This window comes from Barbus barbus (genome assembly GCF_936440315.1).
Source record: "Barbus barbus genome assembly, chromosome: 29".
NCBI lineage: Eukaryota > Metazoa > Chordata > Actinopteri > Cypriniformes > Cyprinidae > Barbus > Barbus barbus.
This window is the reverse complement of record NC_136757.1, coordinates 9,533,523-9,549,012: the sequence shown is the minus strand read 5'-3', so window position 1 is coordinate 9,549,012 and position 15,490 is coordinate 9,533,523. Positions and strand designations below refer to the sequence as shown.

At 36.2% G+C, this 15,490-nt stretch overlaps 3 protein-coding genes across 4 annotated transcripts in view; all 3 read right to left on the bottom strand.

Moving 5' to 3' along the window:
- The window catches only part of LOC306849454 (SLA class II histocompatibility antigen, DQ haplotype D alpha chain-like), a 90,444-nt gene extending 79,538 nt beyond the window's left edge, over window positions 1-10,906 (bottom strand). Inside the window, exon 1 of the mRNA XM_079384488.1 lies at window positions 10,871-10,906. The gene's annotated coding sequence lies outside the window, so the exon portion shown is untranslated. The remainder of the gene's footprint in view (window positions 1-10,870) is intronic.
- On the bottom strand, window positions 746-6,296 carry LOC306849451 (H-2 class II histocompatibility antigen, E-S beta chain-like). 2 transcript variants are annotated; one of them, XM_079384485.1, is made up of 5 exons: window positions 6,204-6,296; window positions 5,316-5,591; window positions 1,889-2,170; window positions 1,602-1,715; window positions 746-1,504 (listed from the first exon to the last, which is right to left on the bottom strand). In XM_079384485.1, the coding sequence occupies exons 1-5, from the start codon at window positions 6,265-6,267 to the stop codon at window positions 1,482-1,484; spliced, it is 759 nt and encodes a 252-aa protein (XP_079240611.1). In that variant the 5' UTR covers window positions 6,268-6,296; the 3' UTR covers window positions 746-1,481. The 2 variants fall into 2 exon arrangements, with proteins under 2 accessions (XP_079240611.1, XP_079240610.1); XM_079384484.1 differs by lacking the exon at window positions 6,204-6,296 and having other exon boundaries at window positions 5,316-5,734.
- Window positions 8,763-11,151, bottom strand: LOC306849453 (SLA class II histocompatibility antigen, DQ haplotype D alpha chain). The gene is made up of 4 exons (XM_079384487.1): window positions 10,871-11,151; window positions 10,316-10,561; window positions 9,825-10,109; window positions 8,763-9,420 (listed from the first exon to the last, which is right to left on the bottom strand). Exons 1-4 carry the CDS (start codon window positions 10,926-10,928, stop codon window positions 9,299-9,301), a joined length of 711 nt encoding a protein of 236 aa, XP_079240613.1. The 5' UTR covers window positions 10,929-11,151; the 3' UTR covers window positions 8,763-9,298.
- Between the last annotated feature and the right edge of the window lie 4,339 nt (window positions 11,152-15,490).

Below are 15,490 nucleotides of genomic sequence, written 5' to 3'. Positions count from 1 at the left end.
AGTTACCTAGCTGGATGCTTTTGGTCATTGTCATGTTGGAAGGTTAAGCGTCATGGTTTGCACTATTTTACTCAAGTATCTACCTGGTTGGAGTTGTGGCACAGATGGTTGCTCCAGACAGTCCTGTCCACAATTTCTATCCCTATACTTGTCATTTCTCCACTGTCCTAAGCAATAATGCCAAATATAAATTAACTAAAAAATCTCCCTGTATTTTGACCCGCTCAAATTCCTCTCAATTCACATAAACCTCTCATCCGTAAAGAACATCTCCTTGCTGCCATATACTGATATGCTTTATCTGGTATAGTACTATCGCTTTTACTTCATAATCTTAGTTTGGCAGGATGGCTAGGTCTTCAAACAATCTCAGTGGGTCTGAACATCTTCCTTTTAAGAATATTGGGACTCTCAAAGCACACAAATTGTTTTTGTATCCTTCCCCAGATCTGTGCTTTGTCAATCTTTTCTTACAGGTTTACAGTAAGTTTCTGTGACCTCATTGCTGCTTTAGCTCTGATGTTATGTACAGTCTGTCACCTGTGAGACCTTTCATGGACAGATGTGGGTTGTTCCTCATGTCTAAACTACTCAGTTTACCACTGGTTAAGTTCAATTGTAGAAAACACTGTGAAAACATATTCATTATGGAACATCATGGATAAATTGATGAGGAAAAAAGTAAACAAATGTATTGTAAATCAAAAATGTAACGTGAAGGGAAATGTGAGGTTAAATGAGTTAAAAAAAAAAGTTTAACAATAATTAGTTTTTTAAAGAAATATTTATTAAGGGCTAAAATGTACAGGTTCAAGAATTTTCACATATGATAATGGATCAAAGTAACATCAAAGTAGTATTAGTAGGATAATTTAAAGGAAGAATCACATCTGAAATTAAATGCACAATTAACAAGCACAAAAAAAAAAAAAAAAAAAAAAAAAAAAAAAAAAAACAGTAGGTGAGCGCTGAAGTTCCATGAATAAATGTTTACACGTTATAGGCATTTATCTATGCAAAAGAAACTTGAATCATTCAACATTTAATACAACTAGAGCATAAGCATATTTTTTTCATATGTATTTACTTAAAAAGAAAGGAAATGTCAATCTGTTTTGCAAATGCAGCCTCTCTGACTCAGAAGCTTCGGTTGGTTTCATAAAAGTAACTGCTATGGAAACATGGATTTAAAAGCTTTATAACATCACCATTCACTTTGCTTGATCAGCTCTAGAGAGATGCAAGATAAATCATTACTACACATTCTATAAAAAAATACACATGTATAATTTTAATCGCTGACATTAGAGATGCTCAAATACAAGTCATGTATGTTTGATACTACTTTAATTATTAAAGTGAAACACAAGTGAAAATTTCAGTATAAGGAGACTGTATGTGAAAGTTGTGTCAAAGAGTCCATCAGTGATCCAAACAGGTCCTGTTCCAGTCAGCATCAGGTAACATTAGACTTACTGTAGTCAGTTTGGTACCAGGATCCTCCCTGACAAAGTAAAAATAACAATTTATTGACAAGTTGATGAATATACAGCCATGTATATGGATAAGCACCAGCCTGATACGCTCTCATCTAAACTGACCTGATGATTTCTTCTTGTAGTAAATGAGTCCAGCAGCTGCTATGATGATTCCCAGCACCAGACCAGACGCCCCGATGGCGATTTTATTCCTCTCAGATTCAGGGAGAGATGGATCTGTGGGGTACGTAAATCAAGCTGTTAGTGAATGATTGTAAACATAAGCACATTATCAAGATTTACAATATTAGCCTGTGCAAGTGTAATAAAATAGTTTCCATATTTTCCATTTGATCCCATAAATATGCCTTCATAAAAGGTGAGACTTTAAGGTAAATGTTTCGTCTTACCCCAGTCTGTGATGATGGGTTTGGTTGAGCTGGCGTGCTCCACCACACAGGAGATCTTCTCTCCAGATTTGGGGGTGTACTCCAGCTCAGAGTGAATCTGGTAGTACCAGTCCCCATCAGCCATCTCCATAGTGGAGGTCACATCTGAGGTCACCTCTTTACCATCTCTTAGCCAGGACACTTTGATTTTTTTAGGGTAGAAGTCATATGCACTGCACATCAATATGGATGTCTGGCTGCCACCAGCCTGCTTCACTGACTTGAGTGTAATCTTCGGTTGTACTAAACCAGGAAAAACATCAAATCAATTACTTTCATATTAGCTCTAATGCATGGAACACAAATATTGATAAATGCATGAGGAGACAAGTAGCTATAATGCTTGAATGAACTGAATTAACTATATGAACAAAATAATTATATGAGCATTAAATTAAGATTTATAGACTGATAAAGAGCAGACATGTTTCCTTATACTCTTTAAGTTAGCATTTTTTTTCTGAAAGTTAAAATTGTCAAATAACTCCTGTGTAAAGTCAGCATTTATTCAGTTGTAATATATTTAACGACTTCACAGATTTTGTATTAAAAACAAGCACAGATCATGCCAAGGATACCCACACATTATATTGTACAGACACACTTCCAAAGCAGCAAACTTCAATAGAGAAGGAGTTACGTCACAATGTTTTCACTCAGTGTTGCATTTCAGGAAGTCGTTGCCATATTAGCAGGATACACTATCCGTTGCCATGGTCTTTTGTTTTGTTTTTGCCTTCAAGTTAAACAGTCATTCTTCATTGTATCGTTTGCAGGGAAGAGAAGCTATTTGATCACACCGCATGATAATTCGATTTTTTTTGTTTGTTTTTTTTAGAATTTGGTTTACCGATGAGACAGGATTCCTGTATCCCTTAATCCTCTGGGCCTCTTTGGTCAATTGTGACCGAAAAATTTGTATTTTGAAATTTTAAAAAAATCAGAGCGTCATGAGAATGAGATGACACTTGGTGAATTGTGTTGAATTAGCTATGTGAACACACACACACAAAAATCATGGACATGATTCAGATATTTTAAAATGTCAAAAAAAAAACAAAAAAAAAAAACAGGAAATTAATGGGAAATATGAAAAAGTATGAAAATTCAGAGAATCTTTTGGTGGTACAAATTATAAATCAGCCAGTGCGAAAAGAAAAAAAAAAGTGCATAGCAACATAGGTGACACTAAAATATCAAGAGTGCAAAATAGACACCCACTCACACACAAATGAACTAGCAAGACTGTAACAGTTTTAAGAACATGAAATAAAATAAATAAATGAATGAAAAAAAAATCTTAAGTCTCTCTCTCACACAAAACGTGCAAACTTCCAGTACACAAGACACTCTGAATTACTATCGGTTGCATGTGCAGCCACGTGTACAATAATTACAGTTTGTATGTAACTAGTTACAACAATTATATTTATTTATGGTTATTCACAAAAAGTAATCTTTTAGAATATCTATTAGGGATGCAACAATACAGTTAGCCTACGGTTCAATACATACCTCGGTTTTTTAACACGGTTTTCGGTTCGGTTCGGTTCTGATGGCTTGACACATAAGTGTTTTTTTTTTGTTATTCTATGCTTAGGCAATAGGAACAGTAAGAGGTTAAGGAGAAAAAAATAAAAACGATTTATTGCAATGCTCCTTTATTTTACTTAAAAGCCAAGAACAGTAGCCTACACTAGTTCCTAGTGTATTGTATAATAAATAAAAAATTAACACTGAAATCTTAGAGCTGCTGGTAGCCCATGTACAAACTGGGGAACACATACATTTGTTGTTTCTTTTGCTCAAATAGCGTTATAAAAAGCTTATTTCTCAGGCTAGATCAGCCAGTGCGCATGCGCAGTCCTGAGCGCGAGTCTCAGAGCGCTGACTGTTTCTATAGCAACCGGGACTTCTAACGGCAGCTGCAGTGACGCGCTGACTTTACTGATTAACGATTGGTTCTTTCATTCAGAAGGCGGGGCTTCCTGCGATTGAGCGGCCAGCGTTGCATTTTTCCCCATTTAAAACAATACGAGTGACATGTCTTAGGTATTCTATAGTCTTTGATTATACTCAACGGCAAAACCGAAATGTCTCCACATCGCGGATTTGAAAGACGCCGGCGCTTCCTCGTACTGTTACCTCACTTCACCGCCGCTCGCCATGTTAAAGTGTGGAATGATGGTTAAGCGCCCCCTAACTTTAGAGCGTAGTGATTGAATATTCACTCGCGGGAAGGAGTTTCCTCATCTCAGCTCGTAACGTTAGACTTACAGGCACACACAAACAGTCAATTCGGAGAGAAATAAAACGCACATAAATTATTTAAACGTAAAACCGAAAAAACCGCAATTCACAAGCGCGTATTGAACCGTGGATGTCGTACCGAACGGTTCAATATTATATTGAGAATTGTGGCATCCCTAATATATATACATATGTATCTAAATGTAAAACCTAATAAGATGAAGAAATTGTGTCTAAAAAAAACAAGTGGAATCCAAAAGCCACTGTATATATGTATATAGGGAGCTATATGGGAGCTTACACCACATTACACAAGCCTTTTTTTTATGCCACTAGATGGCACAATACTCACATCAAAAAATGTATTTTAAATGCTTTCATTCAGTTTTAATGTGAAATACTGCATTTATTTAAAGTTAATAAATAAATAAAAAAATACATTAATTCTAATGGGAAAAAATAGCTTATTAAAATTGTATAAATATTGCATATTATCATAAAATCCCCTCAAAATTCTAAATAATCAGAAAATATTAATTATACAAAAATGTAAAGCATTCATTTTCCTGAAAAAAAGTTGCAAATTTCAAGGCAAAGGAGCCAAGTGTGAGTCCTAAAGGAAGAGGCCCAGGGGGTTAAAGTGGAAGTGAAGCAGTCCGTCAAGTTTATATTTAGTAAACCGTTTTCCACTTCAATTTTAAAAAATGAAACATGATTAATGTAACCGTTTTAAAGAAAAAAGGATATTTTTGTTACAGCTTTTGGAGCAAGAGCGCCGCCATCTTGCAGAACCACAGCGTGTGACGTCACGGGGTTGGTTTGCTTGACCAGTGATTAAATATAAACATTTCTTTACTTTTTAAACACAAATGTGTTTGGTTTTCACCAGAATTGTATGAATATCCAACACCAAACTGTCTAATTCGTGTCGGAGCCCTGATCTCCCTGCAGGCTGCATGTATATCCCTTACAGAATATATATAGCGACTTTACTGATTATTATATTAAAAACAATCACATCTTACTGATTAAACCACACGTTATATTGCACAGATCTCTGATCCAGCGTTTGTTGTGGACACACATGATAGAGATGATTATTGAGCAGCAGATGAGAGAAGAGTCCTGCAGCACTCACCTGATTTATCACGGACAGCTGAGTCAGAGTTCTGAGCATTAGGTCTGCAGACTGTGTCCACTCGAGCTTTCAGCTGCTGCATGAAGGCCTGATTTTTGTTGAAGTTCTCTGCATATTTCACTCCTTGATCAGTGTATCCCACACACTTCCCCACGGTGCTGTTGCACTGTACATGCACAACTTTATTGAAAGAATATGACTCAAGATACACCATATCACTGTAATCACTGGCGCTGTAGACGCATTCATACATCCATTCCTCGTAATATCCATCCGCTGAAACATAAAAACACAGAGTTAGAGCTTCACACTGAACCCGAGTCCGGCTGAAGCGCGTGATCTGGTCTGGTTCCGGTTCTACTCTGATGTGAACGCGCTCGGAATACATCACGGAACCGAACCGCGCTGATGACGTATGATCCGGTAAAACGGTATTTTTTGTTTATTCTTGACAAGCGTGACTGACGAGCTGCAAACACAGAGAATGTGTATCTCAGTCCCGATCATCTTCAGCAGAAACTGACGCGTTCTTTTGAACCTTTGCATCACATCCGCGACAAATAGACGCACGCGCCGACGATCTGTGATGACGACACGCGCCGCGGAGCAGGGAAGGACGAGCAGTCGATCAGTAGAGCAATCGAACCAAGCGTGAAAGCACGCAGCCAGAGAAACACCACAACTATTAACTTATCTTAATCATACCGCTTTCTGGAATATTCATCTACATATTTTGTAAAAGCAAATCAATCCAATTAACAGCAATCAGCAATGACAATATCAGCAACACCAATATCAATAATAAACAATTCATTAAACTTATAAATGACCATTTATTTATTTATTTTTTAATAAAGCATTAAGTTCACTCTGTTCCATTGTACTTGCCTGTTCCAGTGAATGCAGACAGCATCAGTATGGGATGAAAAATCAAGAGTTTTAGAAGTGACATATTTGCAGTCTATAGATATACCAAATGAAGAAGTATCTCTCAGTGTCTTGTTCTTGTGGAAGATGTCTAAATATTCAGGCCAATCAGCTTCTGCTCACATAAATGTAAAGTGTTGCTAGGTGGAAAACTGCTTTCATTTTCCGGTTTTCACTGGACAATTAGTTGTGTGCATAAAACACATATAGCCATATTTATGCACTTAAAAAATACAAAATATTTTTATTTATGTTTTCATCAATGTACAAAGGGGGGGGGGGGGGGGGGGGGGTTATTTTACCTTTATTTTTCAATTCTGATGGGTAGGCCTACAATAGAGAGTTGCAAAAGTTTGAACTAGATAGGTCTTTGAAGATTTTGGAAAGGTACTGGGTGACGGAGCAAAGGTTGTTTATTTTCCCAGTTAGTGACATCAAATCTCTGAAAGACACTCAGACTTTTAGGAGAGAAGACACTGACATTGTATAGTGGCATTTTTCCAGAATCAAAGCCCAGTGTGAAGCTATAATGGAAAGAGCAAGAGAAGCTATTGCAAGAAGATGTGATCAGAGAGGAAGGGGCCTGCAGGGTGGAAGAGGGGAGAGGAAGGTATAGGTAGGGTCAAAATGAAATGAGAGCCGCTCTAAATGACCATTTAATTAATCATCATCTTTCTATGAGAGCAGCTGGCCATCATCCAAACATTTCAGAAGGAAAATCAGTAAGTCACTCCAGGCATTGAACTTCTTTATTTATGGTCATATGCACATTTGTTTTCATGGGACAGCCTTAGAGTGGGTATTAATTAAATGTAATTGTTTATTAATTTTTCCCTTTCAGAACGTTCAGGTTGATGAACAAAGTTGTTTTTCATTGAAGAAACGCATTTTATTGTGGACGTTATACTTCAGAAGAACACCAAAGACATTCAACAAAAATAATAATACATATACATGAACTATTCTGTTATATTCACCAATGCAGTCTGGCCACATTTTTAGGAGAAATGCCATCCGGATGAAGCAGGTCTATAAAGTACACTTTGAGGAACTCTCACAGGGTGAAAGAAAGTGTTAAGATCCCAGTTTGTTAAGAGTAAGTATAAGCCACACAATTGCTTTATGATAAGCTAATGTTTTTTCTTGAATGTTTTGTTTCTATATACTTCTGGAGTGGGATGGCAGTGCGAGACATTATGAATACATCTATATAAATCAAGCTGACAAAGTCCAGTCTGAACAAAAGAAAAAAAGGAAGAGGTAAGAATGTGATTTGCCAGCTTGCTACATCTATGTCCCCATTTGTGCTGCAGTTTCCTCTATTGAGGTTGTGGCACACAGTGCTGTCTTGGGGCCATAACACAGAAATGTTCATACATTTTTAAACTCTCTCATTGAAACCCTATTTCCACAGGAGGAGACTGAGTGAATCTGCATCAATGGTGTGAGCATAATCCACTTTCTGTGATCATTTTCCTTCTGCCATATTCGCCTTTCCTGTGTCCAGCTGAGGAGATATTGTCCTACTGGTGATGGAAACTATACGGATGAATATGAACATGCCTATAGTTTTGTTATTAGTATTTATTTTTAATAAATTCATTAGCTGAAACAAATTGTATTTGATTAGGCAGTTTCACAGTTCACATTGCTTCATGTTGTTCAGCAAAATTAAATTTTCATCAGCTTTGTTAATTGTTTTGAGAGCAAATGTATGAAATCATTATATTACAATGTCTGTAAACATTATCTTCATAGAAAATCTTACAAAAACAGATCATATTTGTAACACAGCAAATCATTAATTCAAAACTTGCCAAATATTTTTTATTATTTATTTATATTCGTGTTAATGTTTCCTTTCACATAATCATTGCTTTAAAACCTAAGACAATTATGACTTAATGAGAACATTTGGTTAAATTACCAAAACAAATTAAAATTATTATTTCAGTTTAGTTATTTTAAAGATCTGGTTATTTATTATCAAACAATTATACAATGTGAGACATTTCATATCATTTTTAGAGATGCTGAAAGAAAGATGTAAAATTACAGTAATTTACAGTTATGTTATAAAATATATTCACATTACCTAACCAAATTGACACAAAATCCAAAGGCTGTAAAAACAGTGCCACAGCGATTTAAAAGATTTTAGATTAAATGTACCATACATGTCACAGCCTGTCAAAAGACAAAAACAAACACAAAAAGTAACTGTAGGGTGTCAGGATTTATTATTTGCCAAAGTATAAAATATTAAAAAAAAAAAATAATTAAAGTGTGTATGTTTGTGTACAGGTGTGTCTATACATGTGAGGGACAAGTGTCCTTACTAATATAGTTAAATATCAGAGCAACTGATTTGTGAGGATATGTTATGTCGTCACTAGTTAAAGTGTTTTGTCTAATACATGCAAAAATATCAGAAAAAATATATAATGAATAAAAACAAAAACACTAATCTTTTAGCAATTACAAATAATTTTCAAAAGAACTTTCAGTATATTTAAGACATATCAATGTTTAGCATGTGAGATTATGTTTTAAACAAAGAAATGTGGTAGATAAATGAGCAGTAAAAGAATATTGTCCAGTGTTTGAACTGTGTCGGTGAACAAATATCTGGAACTGTAAAACATTTTATTTTATTTTGTGATTTCACTGACTTGATGATGAACCATAAACTGTCAGATAAGTTATAGCTTCATTTTTAGGTGAAAATGAGGATGAAATGTTTTAGTGAAGTTCTATAAAATGCATCTCAAAACGTTGCACGGTGTGTTTGCTGTAAATTTCAACAGAAAAATTTAATTTGGATCACTTATGAATATTTGAACAAATGAAGAAAATCATGCTGTGTCAGAGAAATAATTCGACTAGGACACCAGACACATTTGAACATTGTTTGTCATGAACAATGGTACAAAAAATATTGTTTTTAGGACCAAAAGGATTAATTTACAGAATGTTTTGACTGGAGGAGAATGTTAATAAAAAGTACAAAGAATCTGAATTCCAAAACAAGAATATGTTGACTTAAACCAGAGCGGTCAGTTGCAGTTGTTTCCTTTAATGAGGAAGAACGTTCCAGCTGCGACTCCCAGCAGCCCCAGAGTCAGACCCACTCCACAAAACACAGCTGGACCAACACTGGGCACCGCAACATCCACCTCTGTAGGAAACATACAAACACATGATGATACAAATGTCATAGAATGCAAATCCATACATTTAATTTTAATAGTAAAGTGACAGAATTATTGTTCAACAACAACATAATGATTAGAATATTTAGTTTTATTAAATATCCTTGGGATATCTCTGTCTAAGTTTTGCTTTTAACATTTCTTTTGTATTTTTCCTAGATAAGGCAAATTAAGTCATTCATACACAGTATTTCTGATTAATGTCTAAATAGTGTTAAATGAGTCATGTCTGCCTATTGTTATGTTCACCCTAAATTGTTTCTGTGTTGTCTGTAATAATAAATCAGGTGGTCTAAAGCAAATAATTTGGGAACAGTTGGGATTTATAAAAACCTTCCATCCACTGAATATATATGAAGCAGTGCCTCACCCCATGTTTTAGTTTTAGAGCGGCTGTCTAGAGCTTTGTGGAACACAGTGCAGCTGTAAACGTCTCCCTCTGCAGCCGTGATCTTCAGAGAGGAGAAGATGTTGAAGGTGCCGTCATTTTTTCTGCGATACTGGCTTAGACTCATGCCCTCGGTCACAATCTGATTGTTTTTAGTCCAGGAGACATTGACAGGTGGAGGGAAGAGTCCAGTCACATGACAGATGAGAGTGTTCTCAGCACCCAGCACCACATCACCTTTTGAATAGATGGAAACATCTGGGGGGGCTGTGAACAAACACACAAACAGAAGCTCTCTTGCAATTGGGTAGATTTTATCTTGCATCACAAGAAAACCAAAATCTTGATTATATTGGTTGTAAATTCTGCATCTGAATTCTTTGCATAATCTCCAAACAAGTAAACTTAAAATTATTATACATCTAATATATTCATCATGTGAAAACATAATAATTATACACAACATGTCTTACCTAGTTGCTCATCAGGGGACTTGTAGACTTTAATGTCCAGGGCTAAGTTTTGTTTGCAGACCTCTATATTAGAAACACTAGCCTCATAAGCTCCAGGAAAGCCGACAGGATCTGCAAAGTCAGGCGCCGTCACTACTCCTTCTTTTGTAATGAAGTCTGAATGGTACAGTTCCTCTCCATCAAATCCATACAAAATCTCTTTCTCTGTATCAGAACATCCCATATAATAAACATCCCTGTGCACAACTGAAACAGATCAAATGTCATGATATTAGTCAGAATGGATGAACAGTGTGAATGAATAACACGACAGACAATGATAGTATTTAGAAACTATTTAAACCACCGTAGTAATTGTCTCAACCCTATAAAGTGCTGTTGATGTGTAAAATCGAAAATATTATTTGTTATCTAAATTAAAAAAAAATCTACAAAAGTAATTTACTGAAAACATCTTTAAACAACTTTCGCAGAATTTAATTTCCTCATGCCCATATTTTCTTTTCTACTTTATAAAGTATCAGATGTATTTTACTAGAGAATTTTCTGACTTACCTTGAGTCTCAGTACTGACTATAACAGCGAGCATAAGCAGGACAGCATACAGCTCCATTGTTCATTCAGAGGAGAGTAGAGCAAACAATCCTTACTGGAGAGAATAACAGGTAGAGCTACTGACTGCTGGCCATGTAGAATCCTCCCAGTCACATCATCCAATCACAATTTGAGCCCTGCTCTGACATCACTGTCTCTAGGCAAAATTATGTTCTATTTCAGACTTGTTTTGTTCTTAAGAAAATTGATTTATCAGTAGGTCTTTTTACTCTGTTGCATTTTGCTTTGCATTTGAGATCTGTATTTCACAAATCTATGTGTAATATTTACATAAAAGTATGTACATGCATATGTGTGTGTGTGCATGCATGTGTGTGTGAGAGAGAGAGATTCAAAATATCATTCATTTTAGTGACTATGTTCCATTGCTTCACTCTACATATACACATGTACAATAAGTGCAAACAATATTTGGCAGTAGGAAGCAAATTAATAAATATCACTAATTCACAGATTTAGAAGAGGTTCTGGAATGTTCACATATTATATTTTGGTAGTTTTAATACTTTCAAGGTTTTTTTTTCCTTTCTTTAATGCAGTCCTTGATCCCATTTTAAAACTTCTCAATTAACTGAATACTGTTATAAAGTTGGAAATGTTGCCAAAGCATCAAAGAGAAAGTAAATGTACTGAGGTCAGATTCAGCCTGCTCCCTGGAAATCTCATACCAATCAAGATTTTAGTTTCTATTGTAAATTCATCTGTTGCTAATGAAGAGGGTGCTTGAAATGCCTCCAAGCCAGTCCTTGTCTAACCTTCTCCAGAACAGATCAGTCTATGGTATACAGATGGTGCCTGCTGCTTTGTGTTTTCTCTTTATTATGACAGATGGTCTAATACATTTAATAAGCACTGTAGTAGAACATAGAGAACATAAATGTTTAAACAGAGACATTTTACACTTTTATACACTAAATGAGCTTATTTCAAATTTAATGCCTGCTACAGGTCTCAAAAAAGTTGGCACGGGGGCAACAAAAGGCTGAAAAAGCAAGAAATTTTGAAAAGATTAAGTGTCTGGCCTGGTAGTTCAGTGGTAGAGTTTTCGCCTCCCACCGATTCTTTAGCTAAACGGCCCTAAACCTGTGGAATGATATTCCGGACATTATTCAAACGGAATTGCAAATAGTTTTTTTGTAATTGTGTTTTAGAGAGATGGTTGAAGTCATAATGCTAACAGTTGCCAGAGACTTGCAAAGGCTAGCTGACACTGTTGAAATTAGTAGTACGCTATCTGCTGATTATATTCTCTTCAGAGTAGATTCATCTATACACTCTTTAGGTCAGTTAGCAGCTACATTTGATGTGGCTGTAGAGCCTTTTGTCCTCGAAAAGCTGGAACAGGTTACTATCATTTTAAGACATACGGGTGTCAACAGAAATGTAACTGGTCGTCCTTTACTCCCTAGTCCAGCAAGTGCAATTGAGTCTAAAGAGTCAACCATCTCTCTAAAACACAATGCTGAATCGATGCTTGTCAGTTGCCTTTACGTTAACGGGCAATGCGCAGGCAAACAATCGAACGCAGAACTTTTATAACAATCAACCAATGGTGGCATAAAGACCGCCTTCTCTGATGCTTGATAGACATCCTCTCATTAGCATGTTGAGCTGAGGAAAAGTAAATACGGAACTACATTCAAAAATGAATAAACATTTGATAGGAAAAAAAAAAAAAAAAACTTTCAGTTTAGCATTTCCTTTAGCATTTGTTGTATTCCCCCCAACATTCGTTTAATTTATTTAATTATTTATTTTCTCCACATTTATTTATATATTTATTTATACAGGAATATGTGGATTTATATATTTATTTATGTATTTATTTGCGCATTTATTAATTTATTTATCTATTTATGTATTATTTTGTGGATTTATTTATGTATTTATTTATTTGCGTATTTATTTATTTATTGTTTTTGCAGGTTTGGTCCTCCATAAATAAGTGCTAAACCACTACGGATGCAATATACTCTCGACCGCTGGCGCTCTCGTGGCGCTCTTCCGTGTTTTGGCACCCCGGGAAATTTGAAATCGCAGAAGAAGATAGGGCGTGAGTGGAACCTGATGTGGATGTTGGGGTCAGAAGGAGAGGGAGAGGGGATAAAGATCACCAGGAAAGCATTACTTAAATTTCTTAATGACGCAGGGTTAATGAGAAGAATATGAGCACAGCTAAAATGACATAATGTTACACACTCTTGTACAGTAGGTGGCAGTATGCACCTAAAAGTTGTTTGCAATCCGCCATTAACCAAGAGAAGAAGAAGAATTCGCAGAGGAAGAAAACACAGCAGCGATCGCCTCAGTTGTTAATTCAACGCATTCTCAAGCATCTATCAAAGTTAAGATACTTTATGTGACATCAGTTTATGTTTTGCTACCGTTAATGCTGAAATCATTCATCAAATTATCCACCATTAGCAGCTAATACAGCTCTGCATAATCTGAGCATCCGAGCTGTCAGTTTATTCAAACATTGACTTAATATATTAATATAGTATATAATATATTAATCTTTTAAAAACCTGGGCCAAGTTTAAACCAGTAACCAGGCATCACAGGTGGCAAAGGGGCAGGTCTGACTTTGACATGTATATATTGCCATTATGAAATAAAAATTAAAATTATTATTGCTGGTATTCAATTATAATGTCATGTTACTTTAATGTATTTGCACCAAATAATTAGTTATGCTGATAATAAAGGATTTATGCTGATATCGTCCAAAACCACACTTTGACAGAGGTGTTTCCAAATTTTTGGAGGGCAGTGTGTATATATATATATATATATATATATATATATATATATATATATATATATATATATATACACACACACACAGGTACATCTCAGAAAATTCGAATATGGTGAAAGTTCATTTTTTTCTTGTAACTTGTTTCAAAAAGTGAAACTTTCATATATTTTAGGTCCATTACATGTAAAGTAAAACACTTCAAACGTTTTTTTGTTTTAATTTTGATGATTAGAGCTTACAGCTCATGAAAGTCTAAAATCAGTATCTCAAAATATTAGAATATTTCTTAAGATCAATAAAAAAAAAAAGGATTTGCAAAACAGAAAAGTTCAAGTTCTCTAAATTACGTTCATTTATGCACTCAATACTTTGTCGGGGCTCCTTTAGCACAAACTCCAGCATCAGTGAGGAATGGCATGGAAGCGATCAGCCTGTGGCTCTGCTGAGGCACTATTCTTCAGCTCATCTGTATTATTGGATCGACTGTTTCTCATCTTTCTCTTGAAAATATCCCATAGATTCCATACGGGGTTCAGGTCAGGCATGTTGGCTGGCCAATCAAGCACAGTAATATCATGGTCAGCAAACCACTTAGAAGTGGTTTTGGCACTGTGTGCAGGTGCTAAAGTCCTGCTGAAAAAGGAACTCAGCATCTCCATAAAGCTTGTCAGCAAATGGAAGCATAAAGTGCTCTAAAATCTCCTGCATTGACTTTGGTCTTGATAAAACCCCTTTTAGCTTTTTGACATTTGCATATTTGCAATATTCAGGTGTATATTTGCAATATTCAGGTGTATGTATGCAATATTCTATATGGTAAGATGGCGCCGAGTATGGCTGCTGTGGTGTGGAATGCTCCCGTACTTTTGTTGTTTTTGTTTGTTTGTTCTGTGTTTAGTTATTCTCTTACTGTCAGTTTTACCAGAGACGAACTACTGGACATAAGGCAACACACACCGGACAATTTTTTTCCGGTTTTTGATTATTCAGACGCTTTGTTGGATGTTTTGGTCGGAGGGGCAGCGGTCCTAGTCAAACGCGCGCTCAGACGGAAAAGAGGGAAGCGCGCCGGCGCGCTGGTTAAACTTCCGAACTGCGCTCCCAAGCATTCATCTAGCGAATCTCCGATCCCTTCCTAACAAAATGGATGAACTACTTCTCCTCACCCACACAAATAAGGACTTTACAAACTCTGCTGCATTGTGCTTCACTGAAACCTGGCTGAGTGAAAACACCCCGGATAACATGCTTCATTTGCCGGGATATCAGCTGTTCAGATCAGACCGCATCACGGAGCTAACGGGGAAAACGAGAGGTGGTAGACTATGTATCTACATAAATGAAGGTTGGTGTTCAGATATAACAACTCTGAAGAAGATGTGTTCTCCTAATTTGGAGGCCTTCTTCATAAACTGTAAGCCGTTCTATTCACCCCGAGAGTTTTCCTCCTTCATTCTCGTGAATGTGTACGTGCCTCCGGACGCGTGCGTGAGCGCCGCGATGCAACAGCTGGCTGAACAAATATCTGAAACAGAGCAAAGGTACCCGGACTCTTTTTTAATCATTCTTGGAGATTTTAATAAAGCAAATCTCTCCCGCGAACTGCCAAAATACAGACAGCACGTTACATGTCCCACCAGAGACAGTAATATATTGGATCATTGTTACACAATAATTAAAGATGCATATCACTCTGTCCCACGGGCAGCTCTGGGGCTCTCTGATCACTGTTTGGTTCATCTCATACCGACCTATAGGCAAAAACTCAGATCTTCTAAGCCTGTATTAAGAACTGTTAA

Excerpts from the sequence above, each read along its gene's own strand:
- LOC306849451 (XM_079384484.1), bottom strand. The coding sequence starts at position 5,703 with ATGTATTCCGAGCGCGTTCACATCAGAGTAGAACCGGAACCAGACCAG. Across the intron at positions 1,716-1,888 it reads ACCCATCATCACAGACTGGG|ATCCATCTCTCCCTGAATCT; the intron begins GTAAGACGAAAC and ends CGTACCCCACAG. Across the intron at positions 1,505-1,601 it reads CTACAAGAAGAAATCATCAG|GGAGGATCCTGGTACCAAAC; the intron begins GTCAGTTTAGAT and ends TTACTTTGTCAG.
- LOC306849453 (XM_079384487.1), bottom strand. The coding sequence starts at position 10,928 with ATGGAGCTGTATGCTGTCCTGCTTATGCTCGCTGTTATAGTCAGTACT. Across the intron at positions 10,110-10,315 it reads GTCCCCTGATGAGCAACTAG|CCCCCCCAGATGTTTCCATC; the intron begins GTAAGACATGTT and ends GTTTGTTCACAG. Across the intron at positions 9,421-9,824 it reads CTCTAAAACTAAAACATGGG|AGGTGGATGTTGCGGTGCCC; the intron begins GTGAGGCACTGC and ends TGTTTCCTACAG.